This window comes from Labeo rohita, chromosome 8, assembly GCF_022985175.1.
Source record: "Labeo rohita strain BAU-BD-2019 chromosome 8, IGBB_LRoh.1.0, whole genome shotgun sequence".
Taxonomy (NCBI): domain Eukaryota; kingdom Metazoa; phylum Chordata; class Actinopteri; order Cypriniformes; family Cyprinidae; genus Labeo; species Labeo rohita.
In genome coordinates, this window is record NC_066876.1 from 5,021,482 (window position 1) to 5,034,144 (window position 12,663).

The following is a 12,663-nucleotide window of genomic DNA, read 5'->3' on the forward strand; positions in this document are numbered from 1 at the left end:
TCTCTGTGGAGTGACGAGCATGTTTACTTTAGCTCCATTTAGCCACGTTTAGCCGCTAAACTTGCTAACTAGCACTTTATTAGGAAAGGTGATTGCAAAGATTCATAAAAAACCCTTATACTCACTTCTGCAGTAGGTGAAGCTGGATCATGAATGATTTGCGCGAACATAGACGGATATATGTAGATCGGGAGGTGCATTTCCTTCACAAACAAACATAATCTACTGTATCTTCAGCAGCTCAGATGTCGGGAATAAATGACAACCACTATGTTCATTATAACATCCAGCAACACAACACCTCAGTTGCTCAATCGGAGATATTCCTGTCTAACTTACATCCCTGCTCTGGCATCGAAACAGAGAGGGCGGACTGTTACAGCTGATCTGAGGTAAAACGCTCATGCCAACTATTGTGGGAGCGGCCTCTGTGGGTGTGACGGCACAACGACAGGCATCTGAGAATAGCTCGATTTGAAAAAGGGAATATTATTTTTACAGATTAATCAAAAACCACTGCATGGATTTTTATCATTTTAGGGTAAATTTGTCCATACACTGCCAACACACATTAATGTTCAAACAGTATGTAAAAGTGAACTTAGCATCCGATGACCCCTTTAAACAAAAAACAAATAGGATGTCGCTTTCTGCCATTTGAGTTTCCTTTCTGTCACAAAACTGAACTCAGCAAATATAGGCTACGTTACGTGTCGCACTGTTTCCCCCCCTTGTCTAATAGTTAACTAAATTAAATAAATGTCAAGTATTTATTCCTTGTATGTATATATGCACTGCAGATTTTATAGCCTATATATGACGTTATAATTTGATACAATATTTAGTGTTTTCACATGTAGGTGGAAAAAAAAATGTAACTTGTACTACTGTCTGTTAAAAATAAATTAAAAGAAATCTAGCACAGTAGCTTTTTTTTTCCTGTTGTACCGAAATTGTTTCGAACCGTGACCCCTGAACCGAGGTACGTACCGAACCGTGACATCTGTGTACCGTTACACCCCAGTACATACTGTACCTAAATGGTACTTATTAGTACCTAAATGTACATATGAAGAGTTCAGATGCAAAAGCCTCTAAATTCATCTGACGTTTTTCTTTAAAATTAGCATTTTTTGGCTACTTTGTATAGGTTTCTATGTAAGTACTGATACTTCTGATTGGGCTGAGGCTGGGATTTTAGTGAGTTTGAAGTAAAAGTATTTGATGGACGTATACTATGTGTCAGGAGCATTCACTCAGCATCTAATTTTTGACCAAGATATCTTTTAGCTGGTTTTGCATCTTAACTCTTCATATAGCACCTAAATTATACACATTAGTACCTAAAGTGTACACATTTGTACCTTAATGTACATATAGCACTTACAGTGCACACCCTTTTGAAAGGGTATTGCCTGAGTGACAGCTTCTGTGCCTTTTTTCTGAGAGTGTACTGTACATAGAAGTGCACAGTGAACTTAACATATACTGGTAACACAGCACACAAAGACAACAGCAGACACTGACCACAATATACACAGAGAACACATCGTATGCTGGAAACACATCACATAGAGCAGCATATAGGTACACCGGGATCTCGGCATACACAGAGGCATGTCACAAACCAGTGTGAGAAGCACCAACACCTCTCTCCGACAAAGTTTGTAACCTATGCACTGGCACACAGCCCAGCTGCACAAATCACTTCACCGCTATGGGAACACAACGTGAGTGTGTCTGCGTGTGTGTGTATGTGTGTGGAGGCAGAGCTGCGCGTTTAAACCCGCCCTCGAGAGGGATCTCATTTCCCCTAAAACCTCCCATTTTTCCTCCCTCCCTCCTCCCCCTCCCTTTGCCGATCATCTCTCTCCGTCTGTACCTCTATTCCTGCTCCACTAGCCCAATCATGGACCTCGCAGCGAGGTGTGCGTTCCTGCTCTCCAGCTTCGCCGTGCTCGCAGCGCTCGATTTGGACGCGATTGATCCCGGCTACTATGTGGAGACCAGCAGCCCATCAGATGTGATCGACTACAAAGATCCCTGCAAAGCTGGTGAGCCCGAAAGACATTTCTTTACCCTGCTTTGATAAGATGCAAGCTTTCGCGTAAGCCACGTAAGGCTGCTGGGATACTGTGCGAACTATAAACTGTAGATGACAGCGCAAAATAAACACACGATCCGCGGCGTCAGTAAACCCCTAAATACTTTGCGCGAAGTGTTGTTGACACAACGATTTCTTAAAGATTACGCGATGTTTTGACACCAGGCACGAAAATATTTACCTGGCGGTGTTTTCTTTTGCCAGATCCCAGCCGGAAAGTTTTTCTTCGTTTTGTTTACGAAAAGTTTCGCGAAAGTTTGCATTTGCGAACGGCGCGCCAACGATTGACATTTGTTTATTTGAAGTGACTATTTGAAATTGCAGTTCAAAGTATGTTCGAACTTTACATCGTGCAACAAAGTTGCAGATTGGGTTGCTATAGCAATGCACTTTTATTCCCTAGATAGTGTTCTCAGTTTTGGGTTTGGAACAACCCCCTTTTGCCATGTCACTCTGTTGAATGACGTAGTGACCGGCTGGCTTGGTTTTCCTACACAGGGTGCACTACATCATCCATTACAGACGTTGCTCTATGATGTATGAAACTGTAAAAGTAGTATGCTGCATTGTTGTCACGAGAACTTATGTTGTCATCTTGATAATGAACATGGATTTTGCATTTTGAAATGGGAAAACACTCTTGGCAGACCAATGAAATGTGTAAGAGTAAAAATCATGATTTATATTATGACGTGCTGTACACAGTATACACTGTACACTGCGAATGCAGTATGTGTAGTATGCATGCTGTTTGGCACACAACCAAAGTTATAAAAAGTGCTTAGCCTGATGTCCCCAATTTCACGCTAGACCGGACTTGTATCATATGCTCACATATTCCAGAGAATAACTTTATCTCGACCTGAATTCAACCAATTATGTCTGATATAATTATGGTTTAGTAGCTCTAGGGAAGTAATTAATTCTTCGGGTCCCGTGAGAAGCACTGTCTATTTTCACATTCCGTGTTGTCAAGGCAAGCGCCCTTATTTTGTCGTTCGCCGAGAAGAGGTTATTGAGTTTCACAGCTGAAAATATTTACTAAGAAGGAATGGTCCCAAATATGGCATGCCTTAACTTTGAACATCTAACTGATGCTTGAGATTTCTTAAAGGCGCCTGCCTAAACTTTATATTTGGGTGATTTTAAAAGTACTTTCTCCAGTCCCAGGTTAATATACAGAGTGTAAACACTGTGACTTTGTGGTGCTATCAAAACATTGCTGTTTGTTTGAACGTCCTGACCCTCAGCAGAGCAAAAGTGGCTCAGCCAATGGGGTGATATTGGGGCGGCATTATCTCATTGGTCAGCCAATGACAAACAAGGGGAGTTTTTGCAATTATATGGCACTAGAACTTCTATTAACTGTAGACTTAGTTATGTGATCAACTATACAGGCTGGGAATGACTTGAGAGTGATTAAATGACAGAATTTCCTTTTTTTTTTGGGTTGAACTATCACTTGAAGTGATCATGTGTTAACTGATCTGCTATGAAATTAAGAAACAGAGCTTGAATTTAGTTTCTAGGGGCAAAAGTACGCCAACAGAACATTAACCGTAATCTTCGGCTTGTGGTGGGATGTTACGGATTTCCTTTGTTTTGCCACCTGCAGGCTGACATTTGGTTTTACACCGTTAAGTGGATGGATTGAAATGAATCCAAGTTTCTTCAAGCTCACACAGAGGTCACTCCGGAGACGTGTAAAATCTCAGGGATCTTGGTCTCTATTAACTTGTCTGCTACTCCTCTCCACCTCCTTCCTAACTCCCTCTCTTTCATCTTCCTCTTTTTCACTCTTTCAGGCCTGGGTTTTTTCTATGTCCTCATTTGCAGCTGAATGGGGCCCTTGGCTGTTCATTTTTACATTTTCACCCCTCTGAGAGACAGACTTTCCTCTTAACAAGTGGCTATAGGACAATAACGCAGCCCACCAGCTGAAATTGGTATTCCAGGCAGATTAGGCTGGTTGACCCGCAAAGGCTCAGGGGGCGTCGATCTCATACTAGGATTAACTTCCCGAATTGTTCTGTCACTCTGTGATTCAGGCACTCTAGTGACGTTAAGCCAACGCAGTTCTGTTTTGATTGGTGACTCCTAGCTATCGCATTTCATGCATCATTCAAGTTAGCTTAGCTAAGAGAAGTGACCCTTTTGGCTCTCTCTAGAAATCTGGTGTGTGCACTTTTCATTAAAAGGAAGTGATGTATTTATACAGGTTGTTGTGAGTCAGAGTTCGCTGGCCTTTATGACGCGATACACCGATTATACATTCATTCACAGCTGTTTATCTCCAGCTTTTATAAACTGTTAAATCTCGCTGCCATCACAATTTCCAAACAATCGGATTTGCAAGGTGACACCACTTTGGAAGTAATGCCCTACATTTTCGTGTAAAAGATTCTGCTGGTCAGCAAAGAGTGTTGGCCGATCCTTCATTACCCCTAATACCTCAACTATGATGTCAATACCCATAGTGCCTGGCTCTTTGACCTGATTGGACTGCTGTAAACATGATTATAACTTTGGAGAACATTCGCTTTTCTAAACAACACATGTGCACGTACCCTCTTAGATCTGAGTGGTAGAAGAGGACAGGGTTTGGGATTGGTTCTGGACGGGGCCCAAGCGGCCCAGCTGTAGCAGAGATTATGCGAGACGAGAGGTCTGCGTGTACGAGAGAGGAGTAGGAACACAGATGTAAAGTGCCGTGTTTACCCTTCATCCAAATAGATGTGGTGGAAGGATCATGCTGTCAAACAGAGTTGCGTTAAACTACGCTACATATTGATCTCCTTATTGAATTACATTCTTAAAACTAGCAGAATTAATTGTTTGTTTATAAATAAGGTTTTAAGGAAAATGTTGCATTGAACTGACTGTAAATATTTAAGGCATAGCTTTGCCTGTCACCTTTTAATGTCATTCTTCATTCTTCTGTGAAACACAGTAATAACACAGGACATTTTGAGGAACTGTTTTTTCCGAACAATGAAAATCAAAGGGGACTAAAGCAACATAATACTGGACTCCACTGACTTTCAGTGTATGGTCAGAACAGGCATTTTTCAAAATTTTTCTTTTTGTGCTCAACAGAAGAAAGAAAGCCAAACAGTGTTGGAAAAACGTGAGGATGACTAAATGACAGAATTTTCCTATGCTATTAAGTATGGGGTGTACTTAGTTTTTCCGCTTGCTGGTATGTCTCACGCATAGTCTAACACTGTAGCCTTCAAAGTATTTTCAATTGACCTTAGTTAACCATGACCATGTGTTCGAATTTTGATACTTCACCTGGCCTGTAGAGGGTAACACAAAGTTTTGTCGTTTTTATTCTTGAGATTTCCTCGCATATCAGTTGTGGTCATTTCCACTTACACCTTTTGTTTTCTTAATTGGTGTTGTCCATTTTGTGACTTGTTAAAAAAAACTGTGGTGCCACCTAGTGAACCCACTATTTAATGCCAAAAAAAGTCATCATGAAATGAAAATCGGCCCTATCTATTCTCAAAATGCATGTTATAGGTCTTACTGTGAACAATTCATCCAGGTATACATGTAATTTTTTTTTTTTACGTTTTTGACCTCATAATTTTTTGGTCGACCAATATTGTTTTTTTTGACAGCCGATGCCGATATCTTAGAAAGCAGGGTGGTCAATGACCAATATAAAGCCTAGATAGATAGATCGATAGAGAATTTTATTTGTTTTAATTTAAACTTTAGATTATAACTTCTTTAAATCAAATCACAAGTTTAAAGTTTGTTGATCATTATAAAACTTTTTGTATACCTGCTTTGTTTAACAGTTCTATCTGATTATTGCCATTCTCAGCACCGTCAAAATAAAAGTCTGGTGTGCTGTCAAAATAAAAGTAGAGAATAGAGAATTTGTATTTGTTTTAATTAATATTTAAGAAATGTAAAAGCATTTGAAAATTAATTTCAAAATAAATGTTAAAGAAACATACTTACACTTTAGATGACAACTTCTTGAAATCTAATCGGAAGTTTAAAATTTCTTCAGTGGTAATAGTAATAAACTTTTTGTGTACCTCCTTTGTTTAACAGTTCCGATTGTTGCCATTATCAGTGCCAAATAGCCAAATATCGGCCGGTATATAGGTGGACCACTGTATAATGTTTAATTGAAAACACTGGACTTATGCAAGACTTCTCCAATCATTTAGTCCACTTAAACCCCCCTCATCAAGCTCACTTTTATCTGCAACGCTCACATCTCAACAACCAATCAACAATCAGTGCATAGAACCCACCCTAACCCCACCCTACATTTAACTTTGTTGATAATCTGTTTCACTCAGATGCATGTCATAGTATGGAAAAAAAAAACAAACAAACAAAAAAACTGTGCCGCTACGTCTCTTTCATTAACTCCGTTTCCATTACAGATTTGCGCAAAACTTAAGCAATCAATTTTTTTTGACAGACGATGTCTTAGCTGATGCCGATGTCTTAGACAGCAGGGTGGCCGGTGGCCGATAGATAGATAGACGGATGGACGGATAGACGGATAGACAGACAGACAGACAGACAGATAGATAGATAGATAGATAGGTAGATAGAGAATTTTTATTTGTTTTTATTAATATTTAAGAATTTTGAAATAATTTGCAAAAGAATTTAAAAATAATTGTCAAAAAAACATACTTATACTTTAGATGACAACTTCTTGAAATCAAATCACGAGTTTATCTCCAGTGATAATCGTTATAAAACTTTTTGTGTACCTCCTTTGTTTAATAATTCTCTCTGACTATTGCTCTTCTCAGCACCATAAAAATAAAAGTCTGGTGCGCTGTCAAAATAAACAAACAAATCTGCCGAACAAAAGAACTTAAGGGGCGATGCCGATAATTGAGAAAAGCCAAATATTGGCCGATATATCGGTTGACCACTACTCATGATTCGATTGAAAACTCCAGGGCCCTCATTTATCAACAGTGCGTATGCACAGATATGTGAGTAACGAGTGGGTAAGAACAGTTTCACACAAAGTGTGGGATCTACCAACTTTTACTTGTACATAGGAATGTGTGTAAACATAAGCACAACTCTGAGCATGCTTACACAGAGAGTCTAGTGGTAGAATGGCGATACTACAAAAAGAAAGTGCCAATAATCAATGCTTGGAACACACCCTAAGCCCCGCCCTACATTTATTGTTTGTTGAAAATCTGTTTCACTCAGATGCATGTCAGACTATAGAAGAAAAGATCTGTCACTACATTCATTACATTAGCTGCGTTTCCATTACAGATTTGCGCAAAACTTTAGTGATTTTATTTTATACATACATACATATATATAAATGTTGATAAAAAACTATTGCAAAATAACGTGTCTTCTGGTATTTCATCTCATGCGAATGTAAGAAAGTTTTCGCGATATACTGGCATTATTGTGAAATTGACGCATTACCATTAGGCGTGTTTTCAATTCGCAATTTAGGTTTTTTTTGCAAGTTGAATGGTAATGGCAACGCAGCTAGTGTGACTTTAACAGCTCATTGCGAGGCAAAATGATCATAACCACTTAAATTCAGGCTTTTTTTTTTCATATGTCAGAAAGGTTTGGGATATATTGCAAGAGTTGTATGGACCTCTTTTGTGATGCTTTACTTGCTGTTTTTCTTTATTTGGTAATTTTTGGAATACATCAGCCATGGTTTTTGAAGTACCTTTCAAAATGTCAGATTTTGATTTCATGTTGACTTAAAATGTGAGAACTTTGAGAATTTTGTAGCTTTGTCCTCATTTCTCTCACATGCGTTATATAAGTGCTTAATTCATAAACTCCATGAAACACACCAGACAACAAATATACAGAGAGGCCGCAAAGCTCTGACTGCTAGCTCACACTCAGCTGTAGTTCTCACATGGCAAATGTTGTTCCCCGTCTTTTTCCCCAGCATGGTTTTAATAAAGTACTCTTTGACCTGATTCCCTGTTGCACCACTCACCAAGAAATGTGGTGCTGCTTGAATTCCTTCTTTTTGCGTCTTCAGAGTCCGTCTCATAGCTCGGCGTGGAAAACCGCAAGCGCAGACGGTTCAGCTGGAGCTGCTGGCCGAGCGCAGAGACTGTCATACATGCACAGCTGGTGACATCATACACTCCCATGGTTCATTTTTCTTCTTTTGGAAAGGATTGGTGGCTATTTAATGACTTTTCAAGCATTCTGCATAATTCCAAACAATTTCACAGTCGGTATCTGTTGGAAAAATGAGTAAAATGTAGTAGTTTTTAGGCACATATGTGGAATAGAGTGCTAAAACTGTCTCTCACACCAAAGTATGCTTTGTGATTCTACCACAGTGGATTTCGTTTGAAGCTTATGGAGTTGTTATCACATAGTTAAAGATGTTGTAATATTTTCAGTGTCAAAATACTCTTTCCTATCTAAAATTAATCTACTAGTTTAATACTTGAGCCTCTGTGTTGTTATGAAAACATTATACGGTTTGTGTAAGCCTCCCAACAGCCCAGCATAGCAACACAGGCTCAACCAATGGTGTGAAATTGGAGGCGGGGCTATTTATTTGGCCAACCAATGGCAGACTGGGGGAGAATGTTTGGAAACCTGTTTGAAAACAGTCATTTATGCAGTTCTGTTTGGTGATGCTAGTAGCACAGAAACACACTTTCTGGAATATTTCATGTTCCAGATTGTTAGAATTTAGATGACATGCAAAAAACAAAGTACCCTGGACCACAAAACCAGTCATAAGGGAAACTGAGATTTGTACATCATATGAAAACTGAATAAATAAGCTTTCCATCATAGAACATGATCTTTACTTAATATCCTAATGATTTTTGGCATAAAAGAAAAATCGATAATTTTGACCCATTTAATGTATTTTTTGCTATTGCTACAAATATACCGGTACTACTTAAGACTAGGGTAAGAACTTAGCATTTTATAAAAGCACCTACATTCATTGTTTTGTTAAAATGTGTATTATTTGAGCTGTAAAGTTGTACTTTTTATGCCCTTTTAGGGTTTCATGGCAGCAAAACTGTACAAACTGGATATAAATGGTTATGAAGTATGATTTGGCACACTGAAGTCAAATGTGAAAATCAACAGTGTTTAAAATCTTGTGGCAGCTGTTGAAGCAGTGAGTATTTTAGGATTTATAGATCGGCCACATTTACTTACATTGCAAGTGCCTCACTATAACCCAGATTTTTTTTTTTTTTTTTTTTTTTTATTTTATTTTAGAAAATTGGAAATTGTCTTCATTTGCTTAAGTAACATTATGCCAGAAGTACCAGAAGTAGCCTTGAATATTTCCTTAAGTGAAATCATTTTTGATCCATGCCTTTCTTTCTTTCTTTTTCTTTCTTTCTTTCTTTCCTTTTTTTTGCATTTGGTAAAAGATTCAAAGTGCTTTGTGATGACAATTTAGAAACCCACTAATCTCAGCTAAAACATTGGGTCTTAATTATGGCTTTTTACAGAACTCCGTGACAAATGTACTTGGCCTGATTGTAAGGAAAATCTCTCTCAGTATTATAGGAATCTCAGGAACTTAAATAGTGAAGTTGTCTGCTTAAAAATATAAGGCTGTATTTCTAACCTAAAAACCCTCCCGGGAACTTTCGGGCGCATTCATCTAGATAAATTGTCCCGTTTATGGAATGAAAAATGAATGAGAAGCAGTCACGCACAATTACTGTACGCCTCTCCAACTGCGGTGTCTTTTTCCTGAAGGGATTGGAGAGCTGCGTTGCATAACGTTTGTCTGTCAACATTATTTCCATAATCCAGCCTCAGGACAACAAATGAAAAAGTTTAATTTGTAAGACCTCATTTCCATAAGCTTCAGGATTCACCTCAACTCTCAAAGTGCTGTTGTTTCCTGGCTGCATTGAGCCCGTGTGTGCTGTTGTGCAATGGACGTTTGGAACTGTAACCGGGCCAAAGGTTTCCTCTCTTTCCTCCTGGATGAGGATCACAGAAAATGAGGGCTAGATATAGGAGAGTGAGATGAGGTGAGGTGAGTGTGCCTGCAGACTGTAGGTCATTCAGTGCATGCCAGCACGGCCCGGTCCTGTGGGTTTCTGCGTCTGTCTGCCAGCTGATGTGACTGCGGTGCATTCAGACCCCTCTGGCAGCTAAAGTGTGAACCATACATCACCCCGCTGCACGTCTGAACCCATTTCTGACACTTTTTTTTTTAAATGATGAAGGTTAAAACTGATCTGAGACCTGCACAGTTACATTTCACTCCCTGGTGTGTGATACTGTTAAAGCTATAACTACATTTAAAGGTCAAGAGTATAATTTCTGGGCCAGTGATGTTAACAAATGAAATTGCTAAAATAATGACTATCAAGTGAGGGTCCCTGCGTTTTAATTGGTTGGCCAACAGATAGTCCCGCCCCAAACTCACGTCATTGGCTAAATTGGTGTTACTGTGCCAGGCTGGTTAGGATACTCAATGTTTTGAAAGCACATCAGGGCCACATTGTTTACTTTTTTGAGAAAATCAACCTACAAATGATTTTAAAAAGATGTAGATACATTTGTTTTTTCATGGGAATTGATTTGGAGAAATTTAGCATTTCATCACCAATTAATCCACTTGAGTGAATGGGTGCCGTCAGAGTCCAAACAGCCGATTAAAAACATTACTTTAATCCACAGGCAATCCACACCACTCCAGTCCATCAATTAACATCTTGTGAAGTGAAAAAGCTGCATGTTTGTAAAAAGCAAAGTCATAATGAATTCATTTTTAACTTCAAACAGTTGCTTCCAGCTAAAACATGAGTCCTTTAGTCATAGTAATACTTCCTCCAGTGAAAAATACCATCTTCTGTCATTCTTTCACATAAAAATCTACTGAATTGTTTGTTTAGAAGTGTTTTAGACTCTAAATAATGCTTTATCTTTGCGTATTTCTCTCCTGATTCAGACAAGATGACTTTTTGACTTGAGAAAGCAATATTATGGATTATGGACTCTTATTTTAGCCAGAAACAGCCAAACAATGGTTTGTAGTTAAAAAAAAAAAAAAAAAATGTCTTAATGATGGGGTTGTTTCTTACAAGCGAACAGCTTTCCTCTGCGTAAGATGTTAATTACTTGTGAATTATTGTCATGTTTTTATCAGCTCTTTCGACTCTCATTCTGACGGCACCCATTCACTGCAGAGGATCTATTGGTGAGCAAGTGATCTAAATTTCATGCCACACAGCTGATAAAAACATCACAATAATCCACAAGTAATGCACACCAATCCATTCCATCAATTAACATCTTGTGACGTGGAAAAAGCTGCGTGTTTGTAAGAAACAATCCACAATAATGTCATAATAATAATCTGTCATTCTTTCACATCAAAATCTACTGAAATATTTGTTTAGTAGTGTTTTAGATTGTAAACAATACTTGATTTATGCATATTTCTCTCCTGATTTAGACAAGACGATTTTTTTAAGCAATTTTATGGATCATTGACTCTTGTTTTAACCAGAAACAATGGTTTGAAGTTTTTAAAAAATGCCTTAAACAAGGAGGTTTTCTCTGCATAGCATATCGTTTACTCTGATGTTTTTATCAGCTGTTTGGACTCTCATTCTGACGGCACCTATTCACTGCAGAGGATCCATTGGTGAGCAAGTGATCTAAATTTCATCTGATAAAAACAGACAAGACAAGACAACTTAAATTTAGTTATCTAATTTCAGTCTAAGCAGCTAATAAAAGACATAATGAAGCATAATGAAGTTGCACAATGTTGCATAAAGTTGTTTCCAGCTAAAGTATGAGTCATAATAATGCTTCCTCCAGTGAAAAAGTACATCTTCTGTCATTCTTTCACAACAAAATCTACTGAAATATTTCAGTAATGTTTTAGATTGTAAACAATGCCTTATCTCTGCATATTTCCCTCCTGATTCAGACAAGATGACCTTTTCACTTTTTCAAGCAATATTGTGGATCAAGGACTGTTATTTGAGCCAGAAACAATGGTTTGAAGTTAAAAAAAATGTCTTAATGATGGGTTTGTGTCTTACAAACAAGAAGATTTTCTCTGCTTAAGATATGGATTACTTGTGGATAACTGATGTTTTTATCAGCTGTTTGGACTGTCATTCTGACGGCACCCATTAACCGCAGAAGATCCATTGGTGAGCAAGTGATCTAAATTTCTCCCAATCTTTTCCCATGATGAAACAAACTCTTCTCCATCTTGGATGGTCTGAGAGTAAACCTATATTTTAGTATGAAATGTGTAAAAAAACAGAAAACTATACCCAATGCTAATGAGACAGAGAGGAATCTTCTAGAAGATGGCGTTTGATTATTGCCTCAGGTTGCTGGGTTGTAATGCTCTGCAGTATAATGTAATATACAATGCGTGACAGGCTATAATCTTTGTCACACTACTCTGCTACTTGTTGCTGGAAAAGCTGTAACATTTAAAAAAAAACAACAAAAAAAAAACAGCTAAGCTGCTGGAAACAAATGTAGTTAAAGGGACAGTTCACCAAAATATAAACATTCTGTCTCGATTTTTTACA

At 38.2% G+C, this 12,663-nt stretch overlaps 1 protein-coding gene across 1 annotated transcript in view; it reads left to right on the forward strand.

Annotated features, from left to right (window-relative positions):
• The first annotated feature begins 1,873 nt into the window (after positions 1-1,873).
• Positions 1,874-12,663, forward strand: part of bmp1a (bone morphogenetic protein 1a) — a 91,486-nt gene continuing 80,696 nt past the window's right edge. Inside the window, exon 1 of the mRNA XM_051117661.1 lies at positions 1,874-2,054. Coding sequence (XP_050973618.1) covers positions 1,910-2,054 — 145 coding nt within the window. The 5' untranslated portion in view covers positions 1,874-1,909. The remainder of the gene's footprint in view (positions 2,055-12,663) is intronic.